The 20,861-nt window shown below is 33.4% G+C and overlaps 2 protein-coding genes across 2 annotated transcripts in view; both read right to left on the reverse strand.

The window, feature by feature from the left end:
- The window catches only part of LOC150107143 (uncharacterized), a 46,612-nt gene extending 33,314 nt beyond the window's left edge, over positions 1 to 13,298 (reverse strand). Inside the window, exon 1 of the mRNA XM_090391025.1 lies at positions 13,080 to 13,298. The gene's annotated coding sequence lies outside the window, so the exon portion shown is untranslated. The remainder of the gene's footprint in view (positions 1 to 13,079) is intronic.
- Positions 13,299 to 15,735: 2,437 nt separating this feature from the next.
- LOC150107144 (2-aminoethanethiol dioxygenase) lies at positions 15,736 to 20,644 on the reverse strand. Its single transcript, XM_090391026.1, has one exon. It carries the CDS (start codon positions 20,438 to 20,440, stop codon positions 19,715 to 19,717), a length of 726 nt encoding a protein of 241 aa, XP_090247152.1. The 5' UTR covers positions 20,441 to 20,644; the 3' UTR covers positions 15,736 to 19,714.
- Between the last annotated feature and the right edge of the window lie 217 nt (positions 20,645 to 20,861).

Here is a 20,861-nt window from a genome sequence, read left to right on the forward strand (position 1 = left end):
ATTATTTTATTTATTTATTATTTTTTTTTCAAGCAATAATTTTGGAAGAACAATGGGCTATTTTGCTCTTCAATTGAAAAAGACTAGAGGAATCTTTATATAGGATTTTTTCAATTGAAGGTGAGTTAGACAATCTCATTCAGAAGTCGTGGGATTTTATAGCTGACAAGGTGAGATATGTATTTGCCACAAACATTATCCGCCTGTAGGACTGCCATTCATTCAGCGATAAGAGAGAGCCCCGCAGTTGCCCTTTACGGATACGAACCGAGTTTCCCTTGTGACTTGAAATACTCTCACATCAACTCTGGCTTTACAGACATGAGAGTATTTGAATGATTTGATCGAGAGTAATAGATAACTCACAATATGTTAGCAGAATCCAGTAGACACAGTTTGCAAAAAACCAGAGCGTATGTCAACAAGCTTAAAAAGTATAAGGAATTGATCCCTGGAAACCTAGTTCTCCTTGAGCAAAAATCAATCCGGAGGAAAGGAGGAAAATTTGGAAAAAGTGCACTGGGCCCTTACGAGATCCTGGAGAAACTTTCTCCAGTAAATTTCAGAATTCGAGACGTGAAAAACCCTGGAAAGATCATTATACTGCACTCGGATAGAATAAAGCTATATAACAAAAGAAATGACAGGCTTGTGTGACTCCTTAGACTCGTTGTTGGAAAAAAAGAACCTCCAGCCATCAAGAGAGGAGGAGAAAGGCAGGGGCACACTACGCCGATCAAGAGAGAAGGGATAACTTCATATCCAAGGAGGATGCTGCTCAATATCACAGGTTCCTGAACCAGGAGGGGCGCAACGATAATGAAAATGAATGCTACGATCCCCCAAGGGAGGGCAGTACAGAGGTTGATGATACGGGGAGCAAACGGCACTTTCAGACACGATAACTTCTTGAGATCAAGAAGCAATGTAAACATTATAGAGAGAAGCACTAATAAAAATCACAGCCCAGGCAACGGAAGAATTAGGAGAGCAGGGTATCATAAAGGAATAAAATGTCGAGGGATGATAACAAAAACGAGTCACAGCACCAGTCGCATCAAGAAGAGCCCATAGGTCGGATCGAAATTAATAGACAAAACTGAGTATTGTCCGACCCAGAGAAAGCATGAGACGCGATACAAAGACAGATTAAAGAAAAAATTTTTCATGGCTTAAAAATATCAAAGCGCTTTACATCGATTTTTTACATAGGTCAAGTCCCATGAGAACTCTAAATAACCTTGTTTGTTTCTATGCATATTTTGCAAAATATTGATGTAGTTAACCCCATGGGAAGTGAATGTATTTACTGTTTTAACGTCAAAAACAAAGGCAATGCTTTCCCATCGGGAACTTTGTATATAGTTATGTGTAAGAACGCAGGAAAAGTTGTTTACTAGTTTTGTATATAAGAGTTGCTTACAAGCTCTGCACTAACACCTTTAAAGTTAGTATCCAAGAGTGCCACTAGGTTTAGTGAAGTTTCCGCAGCCCTATCAAAGAGGTCCGCTAGTTTTAGAGACAAGATTCTGCATCCGGCAAAATATGATCAGAGCAATGCAAAGAGGAGAACAAAGAGCCGGTTAAACTAAAAATACAAATCTGCCCTTCAGAATTTACAGACAAAAAATACTAGCTGTGGTAGTGGTGGGCAGTAGATGGCACTGATGTTGTTGGTCGGTGGTAGAGGTTGGTGTAGTGGTGGAGACAGAAAGTTGTATAATAAGTGTCCTCCCATCATGAGTCTTTGGACTCCTTGGAGGTGTCACGAATAATAATAATATGAAAGAGTCATGGTGAATTCTTAGGAGATTACAACCCTGTGCAAGGTCTAAGAGTAGGCATAATAAAAAGGGACAGCCGAGCAGGGAGGCTTCCAGTCATCGCCAGAGAGAGAGGGAACAAATTTGGGATAAGAGTCAGTTGGCGGCAATTACGGTCACTAGAGGCAGCAGTTAGAGATATTGGAAACAGCAGATAGAAAAGCCAGTCGTCCAGGCCTTATGGTGAGCCCAAGCAGAGGAAATACGATGATGTAAATTACCTGAAGCAACTTCACTCGGGAAATTTTCTTTTTCACAGTGGAAGAACAACCTTTTGCCTGTCGCAGTCCACAGCCCACTATTTTCCCGATGAGATACTGCTGAATGCCAGACATTCCTATAGAAAACTCGAGATCTGAGATGAAAAAAATGCCATAAGACTATAATGAAAGACTTTTGACTGAATGTGTGATGCAGAGTCTTTTGTAAGTTCAAACTTTTTGTATATTCCCTCTCATAGTAGGTTGTAGATGGACTTTTAAGAGATTGTTCAATAGTAATAAGAAGTGTCTTTAAGAGAATCAATTAGCATGGTGGAAGTTGATATAAAAATTTGTAAAATTAACTTAACAGAGAGTTAGCTAACCTCTTTGCAAGTATACTAGAAGTTTAATAAGTTGGAATTGTAAGCAGAGAGTACATAAGTTTTTGAGTTAAAGAGATTATTTAATGTTGAAGTAAAATGGTTCTAATTTCATACTAAAGATTTTTAAATGAATAGAGAAAGCAATCTCCCTATTGTTTAATTCATGTATTATATGTAAATAAATGTGTTTTAATTATTTGTTAAAAGAGTGCTGCCTGATCCTTTATTTTACAACTGGACTGTTCCTAAATAAATCGGACTTGTGAGCATGAAACAACTAAGGCATTAAAAGCGCAGTTTTATTACTTAAGAACCACGACTGTTTATGTAAACTTTGTTGAAGGAAGTTACACTAGTAAGGAAGAGATCTACCAGAAGTTTTTATTGAGTTTTATGTCGAATATTTGATATACTGATGGCGCAGTCTGACAAATAAATTTTTCAGTGTTCATAGGCATACGACTAATAAATATGGAAGGTGGATAAACAATAGCAAGATAGAGGAAGTAGAGTAAGAAAGGAAATTATGTATAAAAAATAATAATAACGGTAGCAATAAATAGCCTCCGTTTATATTAGCATTTTGAAAAGGATTTTTTTTTTTTTTTTGCAACTATATCACATGATTTACAGAACTTCAAAAATCTTGCAATCATATTCATATGACTGTCCACAGCTTTTGCAGAAAATTAGCTGGTTTTCATTAAATTGTTCTTTATCTTCAACAGTGTCTCTTAGTTTCTTCTCAAACATGCCTTCATAATATTTGCCCTTATTCAATACAATTCAATTTTTGCATTCTATGCCTTTTTTCCTTCTTTCTTAAGGCTGTCATAATGAAAAGTTCTAAACTAATTATTTAAAATTTAATTCTGCATTTTGAATTTCACAAATCTGAAATGTAAAATAAACATTAACTGTAAAATGTTTATTTAAATATTTCAAATCAAATATCAACTACACAACCTACCTCTCCACATTTCAGAGTTTTAATGTTTTTATTTTATTTTATTTATGATATATTCATGGCTGCATTCCAAAAGAAAAATATTTTTCTTTTGGAATGCATTTTTTCCAAGATATTACTAGCTACTTTTTATCTTTCATTTCTATATTTCTATATGTCATCTAAGATTTCTTATGTAATGCAATACATAATGAAGCTTTTTTTCCTATATATTTTAAAACATTCTGCCACTTTCATTTATTAAATTTTTAGATATAAACTTGGCTTTCCCAATTTGTTTTTTGTATTCTTTAATCACAAAACATTAATGTGATGTAAAGAGAACAATACAGGTTAACATGCATCAAAATTGCTTTAAAATTATTAAAAAAATCTTAAAACTTTTTCAAGAATAATGAATTTAATATTTTTTTTTCAAACACACATATAAAAACTGAATTCTTTTTTTTCACTTCACCCAAATTTCAATCCTAAGAGAGTGGTTTGAAAAGTTCTCGGCCTAACAATGAAAAAACGAATTTACAATTTCAAAATAATTTTTATTTTTCAATATAATCTCCCTTAAGACTAATACATTTATTCCAGCAATGCTCTAGTGCCATTATCCCGCCCTGTAGTAGTTCTCAGTAAGATCTGCAAAATACCACTCTAAAGCTGCAATCTTGATTCGAAGAAAAACGCTGACCAGCGAGGAAGAGTTTTAGTTTTGGGAAGAGAAAGAAGTCAGAGGAAGCCAAATCAAAGGGTGGATGTTCCCACAATTCATAGTGTAGATCCCTTAATTTTCCCATTGCCAAAACACCTTTGTGGGCAGGTGCATTGTCCTGACGAAAGATGATTTTTTTCTTCTGCAAACCAGGTCTTTTCTCATGAATTTTTTCGTCTAGTTTGGTTAAAAGATCTGAATAATATTCCCCGGTTAGTGTTTTACCCTTTTCAAGATAATTAACAAGCATAATACCTTTAGCATCCCAAAACACCAATGCCATGACCATTCCTGCTGACAGAACCGACTTTGTCTTCTTTGGTGCTGAACAACCGCAGTCTGTCCACTGTTTTGATTGCTATTTGGAATCTGTGTAATGGTGAATTCAAGTCTCATCCATAGTAATAAATCGAAGCACAAAATCAGTTTTATTCTTGTTAAAACGCTCCAAGCAGTGTTCAGAGATTTTCATGTAAGTGCGTTTTTGATCTGCTGTGAGCAAGCACAGCACTCATCTTGTGCAAAGCTTTTTCATTTGCAATTCTTCATGAAAAATATATCCTACACGTTCTTTTGAAATTCCTATAGCCACGGCAATTTCACACACTTTGCCTCGCCAATCATCTAATACCATATCGTGCACTTGATCAATGATTTCTGGTGTTGTTACATTTTTTGGACGTCCTTCACGTGGATCATCTTCAAGGCTAGTATGGCCACGTTTAAACTTGGCAGTCCATTTCTTAATTGTCGAAAACGAAGGAGAAGAGTGCCCATAAACTTTTATGATCTTCAAACGAATTTCTTTTGCCATTAAACCTTCTTTTACAAAGAATTTTATAACTGCACAATACTCAATTTTATCCACTTCAAGGGATACAGACAACAGTTTTATTTCAGATAGCTGTATAAAACGAACCACTTGATAGAATGACTTACAATTTCATATGGATGCATATGACAGATTTACCAACTTAGAAAAGGCTCTGGCAAGGAGGGTACTGTTGCCGTATAACGTATTCACTAGTTGTAGGAAATGCCAACTAGATCTAGCAGTGGTGGCAGTAGATGTAGCTCCATGTTTCATTGCCAGTGAAATGTCCCAGAAGTTTATTAGAGACATGAAGAGCCTATTGCATGCATCATTTTCAGAGTAGGGTGATGGCTTGGATGGGCATTCTGAACACAGCATAATTAACTAGCCATCCACCCAGCAGTTCCTCTATCTGAGGGTACTGCACTACTGTAAAGCAGTCTGTTGGCCAGATGATACACAGGACTGGACCTAATAGCAATGCATCAGGAGGCTTCCCAATCAGCTAGCAAACAATCCTGCTGCTATTTATTCTATTAGACTGTGCCTAGAAGACATCAACATATAAAAGTATGCAAAACATATCCTGCTGAGACCAACAAATGACTGGAATCTGGGCACTTCTAGTGTGGGAAGTGTGCAGACTACATATGTCCACAAGTCTTTCAATGCCTACTGCATGCACATGCTCTGTAAAGTGATATCAACTATGGGTGATACCACAATAACTGAAAGGAGACACTACAATTGAAAAAAAAAATATATATATATATATATAATAAAAAATTATATATAAAAAATAGATCTCCCCCCCTCCAAAAAAAAAAAAAAAATTTATGCATAAAAATACTTTCACTTCACCAACACTGATGTCAATATAAACATTCAATGTATGCAGGTAGTGATGCACACCCACTACTGCATACATTGAAACCTGAGGAATATCAGCTGAGACTTTCTACAATTACAATGCATCTTAAGTACATTTTTCTGCATATTTCCTTCCATAAGAAAGGCTAAACTAACTCTCAAATCTCCTCTATATGATCTTTTTTGGCTCATGATTTCCTTTGTTGCTTTTATCATCTGTTACCTTTATTGCCCTCTTAAATTCTGATAACTATACTGACCTCTTTGAAAGGTTGATTTGATTTCATATGGCATAAACAGTGAGACCATTTTCCTTGGAGATACCAATGTTCAGAAATCAAAGCTTCTCTCACTAAACAGATCATGCAGGAAGAGAAGTTAAATCATTTACTGTCAGTAATAATCTAACAAGTTGATCATATACCTATACCAGATAATCATCGTTTTCCCAACCCCGTACCATTTCCTATCAGCACTGCCTCTAAATGCACTGTACATGGCAACTCCAACTGTAACCCTGTGCACATTTCCTTTTCTGACTGACAACTGCTAAGCTAATTTCAACCTCGTGCTCTTTAGCACTACAGCGATGCAAAATGGGATTTTTTACTCCTCTTTTCCATTGGTCTGATTACTGTGACTACTCTTCTGATTAAAGGCATCTACTCTGACCAAATAATCCTTAAATAATCCTTACTGGAATGAGAGCTTTCATTCCTTACTCCACACAAAACCTCCAACCAAGCTTTGGTTATCCATGAAGTGTGCCCAACAGTCCAAGAAAATCAGGATATGATATCATAATGGTTCAAACTCCAGCTTCATATTTAGCTTACAGCCCATAACATCTGTAAAAAAAAATCATTAACAAATCCAAAGCAGACTTCATAGGTGTGAAAGGTAAAAATCTTGCTTCCAGCTAAAACAGCAGTTCAGCTTTCTGGAAACATTTGGAGAAATTCATGTAGCTGCTCTTAATGATTCCAAGGTATCTGATGAAGTCTAGCATAGAGGTCTTCTTACCAACTGCATGCATGGTCTCCATCCTGCTACTTATGAGTGGATTATCACAGTCATGCATGTCATGGTGGATGATTTCCTTTCATCAGATTTTGCAGTCCATGCCAGGTATTTTAGGATTGTAAAAATCAAAAAGGTGAATGGATTATGCTTAAATTATTCAAGCTTTTAAATCCTCTGTAACCAATTATCTCAAAAATGTCTCTTCACCATTCTGAAGTGGAGTGAAAAAAAAATCTATTGAACATACATGCTACCAAAACACAATCTTGACTTATTTCCCAAAGAAAGATGGTGCTTCATTATCTCTTAGTTCTGATAATATTCTAATCTCCAGTCAAGATCAATTTCCTCTCCTTGAGTTAACTGTTACATCTAGCCTCTCACACATCACAACCATAGGAACCTCAGCCTCCAAAAAACTGTGTCCTCTTGCATTGTAAACACCACTTCCTACTTGAACCACTCGTAACGCTATAAATTCCTATATCTGCCTGAACTTAGAATACCATTCTTATATTCAGGGTAGTACACCAAAAACTGCCTAAGAAAAGGGCTTGAAAAATAGATGACCTCTTTTTCAAAGACCCTCTCCAAATAATGTTTCTGCATAATTTTTTAAATAGGTATTTTTATAGGCATTACTCCAAACTGGCCACACCATTTCTTCATTTTTCTCTAATCATATATATGAACATAAGCAAATGCTAATCATTACATGCAGTTCATTTTGTCTATCTTTGTTCCTCAACCATATTATTTTTCTTCAATAAGTACAACCTCCAGCTCTTCAAGAAACTCAACAAGAGTTTCTTCTTTCTTTCTAGTTGTCTGCCACATTAATGTGGAAAGTAATTAGGAAACTATTGGATTACAGATTTTTGTGATTTCTCATGTGTTGACAATCTTCAAATTTACTAAGGAAAACTTTCACCATACAGTTTTTTTCACAAAAAATTCACCATTTATTACTTTCAAGTATGTGATTATAAATCTATATTGTTAATATGTATTTATTTTATTTTTTTGGTACATGACACAAATCCACCATATGTTCAACTCACAGGATGGTGATATTGTGATCATGCTATGTAAGGCTTCTGGGTCACAATCAGCCAAGTAAATGTATTAATTTACAGAGACGTCTCAAGGAATAATAAATACGAATGAAACTGACAATCCAAAGCAAATCGCAAAACAATGAAACTGGAAACTTTATCCTGAAGGCAAGTTTGGTAAATGCAAAAATCAGAAGGCACTAGAAGTTTCACCAAACAAACTCTAACAGAAATATTAAAAAATGTGAGCTGCACGATTTGGCATTGTAATTTTTACACCTGTTCAGTATTCTAAGGTTAAGGATGCATTCTTTTTATCTTGTAGCAATGGTTCCATCTACAAAATGTTAGAAACCTACAGAACAAAAGCATGTTGGCTGAGCCCAGTAGATAGTCATAATCTTATTCTTGAAACCAATTTTTTTTCATGCTACTTACGAGGGTGGTCTGAAACGTTCTCGGCCATAGATGGCAACACCATCAGCAAGATTTTTTTTTCTACATTGGTACATCTGTCATAAGCATCTATGTGAAATTGCAAGTCATTCTATCAAGTAGTTTGTTTTATACAGCTGTCTGAAGCAAAAGTGTTGTCTGTATCCCTTGAAATGGATAAAATTGAGTATCTTGCGGTTATAAAATTCTTTGTAAAAGAAGGTTTAATGGCAAAAGAAATTCATTGGAAGATCATAAAGGTTTATGGGCACTCTTCTCCTTCGTTTTCAACAATTAAGAAATGGGCTGCCAAGTTTAAACGTGGCCATACCAGTCTTGAAGATGATCGTGAAAGACATCCAAAAAATGTAACACCAGAAATCATTGATCGAGTGCACAATATGGTATTGGATGATTGGCGAGTCAAAGTGCGTGAAATTGCTGAGGCTATAGGAAGGATATATTTTTCATGAAGAATTGCAAATGAAAAAGCTTTACACAAGATGAGTGCTATGCTTGCTCACAGCAGATCAAAAACGCACTTCCATGAAAATCTCTGAACAGTGCTTGGAGCATTTTAACAAGAATAAAACTGATTTTATGCTTCAATGTATTACTATGGATTACACACCAGAATCCAAACAGCAGTCAAAACAGTGGACAGACAGCGGTTGTTCAGCACCAAAGAAGACAAAGTCGGTTCTGTCAGCAGAAAAAGGTCATTGCATTGGTGTTTTGGGATGCTAAAGGTATTTTGTTTATTAATTATCTTGAAAAGGGTAAAACAATAACCGGGGAATATTATTCTGATCTTTTAACCAGACTAGACGAAAAAATTCCTGAGAAAAGACCTGGTTTGCAGAAGAAAAAAAAATCATCTTTCATCAGGACAATGACCTGACCACAAAGGTGTTTTGACAATGGGAAAATTAAGGGATCTGCACTATGAATTGTTGGAACATCCACCCTATTCCCCAGATCTGGCTCACTCTGACTTCTATCTCTTCCTCACTGATCAGCGTTTTTCTTCGAATCAAGAGGTGATTGCAGCTGTAGAGGGGTATTTTGCAGATCTTACTGAGAACCACTACAGGAATGTGATAATGGCACTAGAGCATTGCTGGAATAAATGTATTAGTCTTAATGGAGATTACGTTGAAAAATAAAAATTATTTTGAAATTATAAATTTGTTTTCTCATTGTTAGGCTGAGAACTTTTCAGACCACCCTTGCATAAGGCCTTCACTGAACAACCTGGTAATGAAAATCAATGTCATCTAAATGGCCATACCATAGTGAGATTCAGACCTACAGCCTATGCATAGCAAAGCAGTACAATGTTATCCATTTTGCCAACCACCCAGCCAAACATGATAAAAAATGTTCTATGTTTCTTCTTTTTCTGAGCTGTATCTTAAACATATTCAGGATAGAAGTTTTAATTTTTCTATCTCTGTAGATAACCTCCATATTCTTTCTTGACTAAATATCACTGTTCTATTAATTTAGTCTCTCTTAGTTCCTCCTTTTAAATACCTTTACTTCTTCTCTAAATATATTGATATATTTAAGTTAATAGTTCAATTCAAAAGATGTTCAAACTGAATTCATGTTTAAAACATGTTGCAAGTTAAATCCACTCATAATTTAACCCACCATATGTCTAGTATAAAAATTATTGGTGAAAGTGGTATCAGATTACGCTCTGCTTTTTTAAAACTGGGAATCAGATCATTTATTCTCCATCTTCCTGAGGTAAAAGTTACACGTTTCTACTTGAACAAATGTTTAAGTAAGCACTGTCGTTTTTCCATATGTGTTTTTAGGAAGCTGTTCCATTGAACTGACTATCACCATTCCTTCCCTTTCCACTAATCATGTATGAACACAGGCAGTTGTTGGCCAACATCCATACAAAAGTCAACTCCAAACTGACCAATCAAATTTCTTGCCCCCCCCCCACAACACTATATAGGTCAATAGTGCTGACTTCTTCAGGAGAAATACAGACAGTAAAAAATTAGAGGCAATTATAACATTCATACAGAGTATAAGAATAAATGATCAATTATTTCAACAAGCATAAGCACATACAGATTTGATGTAAAACGAGTGCTCAGATATTATTACAGCATAGGAGTACATATCATGGACTAATGTTATGCTTTTCACCACAATAATACTACATGCATGTTGATATCACATGCATATATATAACTTGAAATAATTCTTATACTGCTTTTGAATGCTGTAACTGCTTCTGATTTTGTTATCATCATCTTTTATATTTGTATATTTCTCCTAAAGAAATATATTTAAAAAAAGGATTAATACCTAAACAGGTTTTGCATAGATCAGTTTCTCATCATCATCTTCATCAATTTCCTGATATGTATCCTCAAGAATTGCTCAGGTTACTTTGACAAAAGCTCATACCAAATTACAAGGCTCTATTTGTTCATATATTGAAACCACTTCCACTTTGATAGTATTATCTGATGCAGTTTTAAATAATTCTTTTAGTGCATTTAAAAATTCTGGAATTTGAAAACATACAGCTCTAACTGATTCTATTCTACATTCCCATCTTGTATCACATAACGGTTTTGGAGTTAATTGTTTAACAAATTTCTTTAATATGTCCCAACGTGAAGTTGAGGCAGCAAATAATGTATATATTTTTTATATAATATTAAAAAAATTTATAGCTATAATTGATGATTTTGCGACATCCCCTAAAATCAAATTTAAATTATGACAGGCGCAAGGAGTATAAAATGCCTTTCCGTTTTCATCTAAAATGTAAGCACGGAATCCCTTATGTACTCTATTCATATTCACTCCATTATCATATCTTTGCCCTCTACAATCTGACAATTTAAGATTTAATTTATTCAAAAGTGATTTTATATTTTCATATATACCTTTACCAGTAGTGTCATTAGTCATTAAAAACGTCAAGAAATATTCACGAATTTCAATATCTGTTTCAAATATATGTAAAAATCTAAAAATTACTGAAATTTGCTCCTGATGACTAACAGTACAATCGAGATTTATTGAATAGTACTTTGCCTGTCGTATCATGTTCACAATATTTTGTCGAATTTTGGTTTTCCCATATCAACAATTAATTCATTTTGCACAATGGCTGATAGATACGAATTTTGTTTCTTACCTATAATTTTTATTTTCCAAACATCGCATTAAATGATCTTTTAAAAATGGATCAAATTCTGCAATTAATTCCATGATTCGAAAAAAATTACCATTATGGGCTGTGTACAAAGTATCAAAATACCTCTAAAAACTAAATTATGTTCGGATAAATAAAAAATTGCTGCTACTATTCGTCTTAAAACATTTCTTAACTGTTCTGCTTCAAATTTTATGACATTTTGATTTGTCTGATCAATTGTATTGTGATTTTTTAAATTACATTCCATTTGTGTCCATGAATACATGCAACTCATGTGCAATGGATTTAGTTTGTGCGACTTTAATCTTTCACTTACATGTAGCCAGTCAGAAAAGCCATTATTAGATAAAAAATTATCATCAGAAGAAAATAATTTGCAACAAAATCAAAAAATAGAGTTGGAAGAGTTTGAATATACAAGCCATCTTCTGTTTTGCTTCTTTTGGAAAATCATTTTCAGTCAGAGGAGACAGTGGGCCACATTGTACAATTTGTGTTAGTGTTACGTTGTTCAAAAGTTTGGGCCATGTTGCTGGATCATCAATAGTAAATAGTTCACCTTCCTCTGGTGTGTCAGTTTTAGGATCTTCAATACTCATTGTTTGACCAAACGTGTCATGTTCTCCGCTTCCTTTGAGTATTTCAAAACTCTCATTATTAATTAATGTTGAAGCCGAAGAACTGTTTTAGTTATTTCAAAACTCTCGTTATCAACTGATATATCTGAACAAATATATGAATTCAACTTCAGAAATTTAAACAGTGAATTTCTTTGATGTTCCTCATTTTTCTGGTTTTTGCTTTCATTTTGCACGCCCACTTGGGTATTTTCTTCAATAATAATCTCTCTCACAACTAGTCTAGAATTAAATGCGATAAATTTAATTATAAAATAAGTTAATAATTTAAAACAAAATTACTTACCTGATAAATAAAATATATCTAAAATAAATAATATTAGAAAATAAATAAATCTAATATAGATTGAAAACTGATATTGAAGAAAAATTCTGATGTCGGATAACCTAAAATAAGTTTACAAAATATATTTTTTAAGATGTTTTGCGAGTATTCACATAAAAAAATTGCCATGACAGCACATGTATATACTTACTTGTTCATAAAATCATAAACTAAAATAAAAAAAACTCCTTAAAATTATTAAAAACACCTGTTTTAAAATGCACTTTTCCCTATTTAACGATATTGTTATATATCTTAGAGTAGTTTCAAATACTACTGCTCTAGCGCTACGATATTATTTCGCTTACTATAACAACAATAGTTGGTTGTAAAATTATATACATATATTTTTATATAATAATTACAATATTAATTTATATAATAATTAAAAAAATTAATTGATTTTCTTTTTTCAATTTTTTGCACTTTGTGGGGCCCTGTGCCACAACACAGTTCGCATACCCATGAATACGGCCTTGCCTCCCACGATGAGTCTTTTGACTCCATGGAGGCCTGAATAATAATAAACTTTACCATACAATAACATGCTGAAGTATCAAAGGAACTTACTACCACTATAATTTCATCTTAGAATTTAACTAATCTATTTACTAAGTGCATATATAGCTGATACCTACCTGCACAAAGGATATTTATCTCAACACCAGTTATAGCATATTTATCTTAGGACCAGTTATTCAGTTTCCATTATTGTACAGCAGAGATATTTTATAACCTGGAAAGCAATATAGTATAAATGTTAAGAAATTTGACATTAAGTTATATGCTAAAAAAAAAGCTTGTGAATAGCAAGAACAAAGTGCAATATACAAACAGAAATTATTTGGTGTACTTAAGTTTTAAAAGAGGTATACCATGAGTAGACATATCAATACAAAATTAATAACGGAAAAAACTCGCGTACAAAATTATTTAATAGTATAATTTTTGCCTGTGTGTCACAAGCATCTTCAGTACATTAAGCTCAAATTAAACAATAACTGACAATTCCAAAAAGCGCCACCTAAGTAGCTGGTGTAAGATAACTAAAAAGGTCAATAACTTTCCTAAAAATAAAAAATAAATTAATTAAAAAAAATAATAAAATAAATTAATTAAAAAAAATAATAAAATAATAATAAAAAAATAAAAATAAAATAAATAATAAAAAAAAATTAATACAATAAAAAGTTAGGAAAGATTAGCTGATTTGTAAAGTACTATCTCCTATAAAGGGGATAGACGTAAGCCGTCAGATCTGTTTAAGTTAGGAGAATGAAGTAGAATTTCACATGTTTCTTTATAAAGGCGTTCCATGAGAAACTGACTTTTGTGAAGAACTCTCGTCTTTCTCCAATGAACTCTGTGTCTAGTGACGATGGCATGTTCTGCAAGTCCAGACTTTTCAGGTTTAAAGTATTCAATATAAGATTGGTGTTCTTCTAGCCGAATAGAGGCAGATCTTCCTGTTCATCATCCAGGTGTCTACCAGATTCCGTGCTCTTGTGGATTATCTTATTTCGGACAAACAGGAAGATCTGTCTCTATTCGGCTAGAAGAACACCAATCTTATATTGAATACTTTAAACCTGAAAAGTCTGGACTTGCAGAACATGCCATCTTCACTAGACACAGAGTTCATTGGAGAAAGACGAGAGTTCTTCACAAAAGTCAGTTTCTCATGGAACGCCTTTATAAAGAAACATGTGAACCTCTACTTCATTCTCCTAACTTAAACAGATCTGACGGCTTACGTCTATCCCCTTTATGGGAGACAGTACTTTACAAATCAGCTAATCTTTCCGACCTTTTTATTGTATTAATTTTTTTTATTATTTATTTATTTTTATTTTATTATTATTATTATTATTTTATTAGTTTTTTTTTTTAATTTATTTATTTTTATTTTTTATTTTTAGGAAAGTTATTAATCTTTTTAGTTATCTTACACCAGCTACTTAGGTGGCGTTTTTTGGAATTGTCAGTTATTGTTTAATTTGAGCTTAATGTACTGAAGATGCCTGTGACACACAGGCGAAAATTATACTATTAAATAATCTTTGTACGTGAGTTTTTTCCGTTATTAATTTTGTATCGATTTTGTGTACTTCATTGGATATTTGAAAAGTATATGTTATTCATAAAAGTCATAGGTTGTATATCTAATAAAATTAGAGGACTCTAGCAAAAATGCGAACTTTTAGAGAACATTAAAGTGAAAAAATGCTTACCTTGATTCGAGGAGATCTTGGGCTTTGCTGAGCTTGATTACTGTTAGAAAGGAGGATGGGGGGGAGGGGAATGATAGAAATGAGTAAGAATGAAAAAGTGTATGGGAAAATAAAAGGATTACTAGATATGTGAAGAGCCGAAGGCTTCAATTCGGCGACATATAACTTGTTTAAGTTAAGGGATATTACATCCCATATAGTTTCTTAGCCGAATAAGAAACTCAAAGAGTTTCAATTGAGTTCTCAAAGAGATCAAAGAGTTCTCAAAGCTACTTCAATGAGACTACATCCCATATAGTTTCTTATTCGGCTAAGAAACTATATGGGATGTAATATCCCTTAACTTAAACAAGTTATATGTCGCCGAATTGAAGCCTTTGGCTCTTCACATATCTAATAATTTATTAGAGCACCTCATGGCAATACTCGTAGAAGGGATACAAGTTCTGTTCGCTACAAACTTGATATTAACTAGGTCTGGCTACTCACTGATGAGACCTCAATAAAGGTCGAAACCGGTCTGGGTAGTGACCTTCTCTCATAATGTGAACAAAAATACAGTTCCTAGGAGCTAAGTTCACATTATGGGCAAATATCAAGAATAGTGATCGGAGCTTGCTCCACTTCTACCACGAGTTGCCCCAGCTCGCACTACCCTTTGGGATCAGTGCTGCAGTATCCAGGTATTTGCTTACGCTTGGAATCGCCGAACTTTATATAGTTTCTACTATATTCGGCTTGAAACTCTTTGAGTTTGTTATTCGGCTAAGAAACTATATGGGATGTAATATCCCTTAACTTAAATAAAAAGATTACTCCAAAAAGTGGATATCATCCTTCATATGCAATCACATCATTAGCACCAATGAAATGAGCAGTAACAGAGATGCACTTTGCAACAACCAAAATGTAAACCATGCTATTCAGATAGGCAATCTGAAATCACTGTCTCTACTGTTCCTAAAGTGTCAGTTACATATATTAAATACACTAATTTCAACATTAATGAAATAACCAGGTATGTGTAGGTTCTCCAAGTAAAATATACAGAAACAAATTATTTCCATCTCAAAATTATTTATTTCTTCAAATTTAATTTTCAGAGAATAAATCCTGACAAGGGTTTAAAAGCAAAACAAAAGCCAAATCAAAGCTACTTCAAATACCCAAGTTTTTTTTTCTTAACTATGTAACATTCTTTGACATTTTTTTAACTATACATTTTTTAAAAGGTTATAACACTTTCATACAATACTTTTTTTTGTTATATATGAAAGCAGAAAATGGAGATAATTTTCAAAATTATTTCTATTAAATAAAAAAAGTAATAAATGCAAGTGTAAAAACAAGACTGAAAATGAGTTGTAAAATAACGTACTTCTTGTGATAAATACATTTAGCATCAGTACATCAAATTAAAGAAAACAGCAAAAAACCTAAATTTAAAAAGGATGTAAAAAGCCAATGACCACACAGAAGTGTTCCCTATGAATATGTAACAGTCAAAACCTAAACAAGCTTCTGATAAAGTCAAGTACTATAGTGAAGTGATATGTACAGGACTACAAAAATGATTCGATTTTAAAAACATTAAACTTTTATATATTGTCAATATTATTTGACACTCGAGACCTTGTAGCTTTGATAACTGGACTAAATGGATAATAGGTAGTCAAGTAATGTATTTACACACTAGGTCTGCTACCTCCAATAAGTGGAGGACAAGCTTAGTGTAAAAGTATTATGAATTTGTAAACTTCACACTGCTGTTTAATCAAACGTAATGTATAAAACTATAAATCTCCTGTTGGTTCTAGTTACTTGTATTTAAAAATAATAATAATAAAATAAATAGGAAAAACATACTCATGCTCTTTACTGTTGTGTATATTTGCACTGTAAATGTATCATGAATAAGATGTGTTCTCTTTATTAGCTAATAAACTACACATTTCGAGTATTACTAATATATCCAACCTGAAATTTTTATATGTGATGGAAATATATAATGAAAAATATAACACAACTGATTTCTACTATTAAGATTAAAGAATAGCATTTAGGATTACAGAAAGGACACTACAGCTAAGAGGCTTGTCACTGTGTGTGTGTATTCTCTGGTAAGCTGGTCTGTTTTACAGGTAGGATGGAAATGATTTTCTGGGAGGATTAGTCATCCTGAAATCAGGATAAATGCATGATGCAATTGATTATTACTTTACACATCACTGGTAACTTTCAAAAAGCATTTCCCATCAATCTGCTCAAATTCCTTCTGTTTGGAGAGGAGAAGTGTTGCAATGTGTACACACTTAAGTACCTTGTCATAATTCAAAGTAATTATCATATCAACAGCTTATTTACACTAAAAAAATAAAAAAGTGGATAAGATATTATGATACTCAATTCATGAATTAAAAATTATTCATTAATATAATATACATGAAATTATTTGAATATTCTTAATAGATCACTGATCCTTACACAAAGAAAAATCAATTAAAGTATTTTTAAATGAAATCCTAATATTATCCTGAATGTTCTAGTAATGAAAGTAGATAAAAATGCATTGCAATAAAGTTCAATTTCTTTGCTTCAGATAGTTTCAGTGGCACTGCCATGGCAAAACTAATCAATGAGATGGAAAGGATGAGCTTAGTAGGCCCAATGAAAGTGCTATGAAAAGTACAATAAAAGAGGACCCTGTGAAAACTGCAGAGGGGCAAGTGAACACTTGTTGCAAGGAAAGTGGGGAGAGAGGACCATTAATGCAGTCAGGAATGCATACCTATGTGGATGGTTATGCTACCAGACCTAATGTCAATCACAATATACTGTTCTGCTAACTCTTGCATGAATATCAAATTCATAAATATTGAATATTCGTAAATATGGATACTGAATTCATTCATAAATATTCCGGTCTCTTTACTAAAATGAGATTGATTTAAAATAAAACTTAGGTACATGCCTTTCGTGCCACAAATCTCACAGCAATAACACCTCTATGGTGTAATAAGAAAATCAGCACATACCCTTCAGATGGAAAGATTCAAATCCTCTCAAATATGCAAGAAACATTTTCTGGACTATACAACTGAAATTGAGGTCAGTCATCTCAGTAGTGGGAGGTCCCCTCTTCTTGGAAATTTAAGTTTTTTGCTACAGAAAAACAGAACCAGCTCAAAAACAAATACAAATATTATAATAAACTTGCCTCATAATATTAATTGCTTAATTAGAAACAATACCCAGAAACAGAAGAAGCTGCCTATGTTGTCCTACTAACCAACATGACCTAGTCTACCACATGTGAACATTCCATTGCACACATCACTGGTAACTTTCAAGAAAACTGGAATTTGAAGAAAACTGGAGAATGAACAAATAGTATTTAGTTCATTTCTCATGAACTAAATTATAGATGGGTTACTGCTGTGACATAGCAAACACTGCTGAAATTTGTAATTCTTCAAATTTACTGATTGCTAGGCTTATTAATGTGCTTATTTGTCCAGATAATAGTAGCTATGAATGCATTCCATGAACTAACTACCATACTGGCCTTGACATGTTTACACTCCAATTAAGACACAGATACAAAGAGTTTACTGAAATAAGTTTAGATACTATTACAATAACATGGATACAAAGCATAAATTATTTTATTCATATTGGTTAAGGAATGTGTAGTGAAGGAGTATACTTTTACTGACTTTAAAGATCAAGTTAGGTTGAAACTACAGACCTCATCTATGCTTTATTTTTACTAGCTGATTAAGCAGGAATTGGTATTATTTATTGACAGAAGCTTGATTTAAAGCAGAACATACAGTATTTGGAACATTTAATAAAGCAATGCAAATATTTTTGCAGATGTGCTTATGTTTCTGAAATATACTGTGGCATGTTCTACACTGTGCGATAATAATAAAAAATATTTTAAAAAAAGTGTATCTGTTTCAAGCTATTGCTTATCCAACTATTGTTACTACTCAACTATTATTTACCCAACAAGTTTGCTGGGGAAATTCATTTCTCCAATAAACTTCTCAAAAATATAACCTGATGAATTGCGAATCTTTAATGGTATCTATTTTTTTCTACATGGTTAACATACAATCCAGCATTTGAATGTTCTTTTCTCAAGTCTGATTCAGACTAATAAGTCCCAATTAAGTTTCTCACATAAATGAAAAACACAGTAAAGTAAAAGGCACAATTCTGAAGACAACTGTAACTATTACTTATATTTTGTTAAATTACATAATATAATTCAAATCTAAATGAACAAATTAATAGAAAGTGATATAGTTTTGTTTTTGTATGTACATGTCTATATACATTTTCCACAACTGATTAAGGTCAATTATTTTCTCTGGTATTTACAGTAAACATAAAAGATGAAACAGTTTAAAAATGCATTAAGTTAGTAATAGCTATCCAAAGTATTTTTTTTTTTTTTTTGACAACAATAAGATTGAGTGTACAACTTCCTGTAAATACTGAAAATCCACAAAATTTTAATGACACAACATGCCATTAAACAGTTTTCCTACTTCCCTTGACAACTGTTATACAATATAACAAACATTGCATGCATACTGTCATAATGCATATATAACTGAATATACACATTGTTTGATTATGACACTGCATATAGGCTGTATGCACAGAAGGGAATTAATTATGATGAAAAGAGTTTCAGTCCCTTCTTGTATGAGAGCTTTCAACTGCCTTGTTCATCACCAGAGGTAAGCCAAAAAACTATTACAAGAATTAACACGAAATGCGTTTTTTCATATATGTGTGTATGAATACGATAGAAAGAGAGAAATGGTTATGTAAAACTAATTTTCTTCTAGTTATTTATAGATATAAAAGATTACATACTTTTTGAAAAATTGTGCAAGCCAAAATTCATGCTTTCTTTGAAATGTTAAGAAGCTTTTCCCACATATGTGTAAGCAAACTCCAAGTACATGGTTGCAATTAATACTTAAATCTAAAAGGAACAATAAATTTTACTTGTGAGGAGACATTTATTCTAAACGAATAGGTGGTCCATAATATGGTGCTGAATCACATCGAAAATCTGGTGGAGAAAGTGTTTGTAAAAGCCAAGAACTACTACTTGTATCTGAGTTCTGCTTTACATCGCCCAACAAACTGAAATAGTGGCAGTCCCTTTCTTTCATGTCGTAAGGAGGAGCGAGAATATCTAAAAATGCAGCAGGTCCACCAATGGCTTTTATCTCATGGAGATTACCTTCACAAGGTCCAAGGGCACACGTTTCCGATTCTTCATTTATTTCAATGTCGGCATCACGTTTTGCACGAAACACAAGATCTTTCTCCCAACCTCTGATTTTGCGAGAAATTTCGCGGGGTATTTTGCTTTCACTTCCAATATTAGAAACCTGGGTGTAGCTAGTCAATCGTACAGTACCATAAATTACTTTTAAAAGCCCATGCATTCCGGGATGATCATGTAAAGGAATTCTTGCGCCTCCTTTCAATACGAATATGCCTAATGTAAATACCTGGTTTTCGAAAACTTCAATGTATGTCACCGAAGCACGGCCACTAGAGCTACTAAATTCCTTTGAATTTTTTAGAAAATCTCGACTTAAGTTCACATCTGATGATCTCAACTGCCCAACATATCTCTTCAGTTTAGAAAAAAGTTCACTGAACGCTTCGTCACTAATATTTCTAGAAAACGTATGCTGAGCTTGTCGCGCAATATTCTCTATCAAAGAAGCCATTCTAGGTTTACAGCGACACCTGAAATTGATAAAGGATCACGTCCTATTTTAAATTACAATATAAACAAATAAGTTTTGAATTAAGAGTCCTGAATCCTTTAATACATCCTTGCTTTCTCCTAAGCAAATATAATGTAAATATTGTATATCATAAGCCAGTGGCGCACTCAGGATTCAATCCTGGAGGGGGCCGAGAACTCAGCATTTGATCTTGGTGGGGGGGGGGGGGAGTTGAGTAGACGATTTGAAATACACACTACGCATTGCACATGAGCTATGACCCGTGATTTCCTCTGACTCGGCTCGGGCAAATGAAGTAGCGCCGGAGCACTACTTCGTTCCCCTTGCGTTCACAGCGGCCAAGATTCCCGAGAGCTATATTCCCACCTTATGTGACCGCTAATTCATAAGTTACATAGAA

This window comes from Typopeltis vanoorti, chromosome 4, assembly GCF_054136105.1.
Source record: "Typopeltis vanoorti isolate ZY-2024b chromosome 4, IOZ_Tvanoo_1.0, whole genome shotgun sequence".
In the NCBI taxonomy this organism is placed as follows: domain Eukaryota; kingdom Metazoa; phylum Arthropoda; class Arachnida; order Uropygi; family Thelyphonidae; genus Typopeltis; species Typopeltis vanoorti.

Coding starts and splice junctions, on each gene's coding strand:
- LOC150107144 (XM_090391026.1), bottom strand. CDS start 20,440: ATGGCTTCTTTGATAGAGAATATTGCGCGACAAGCTCAGCATACGTTT.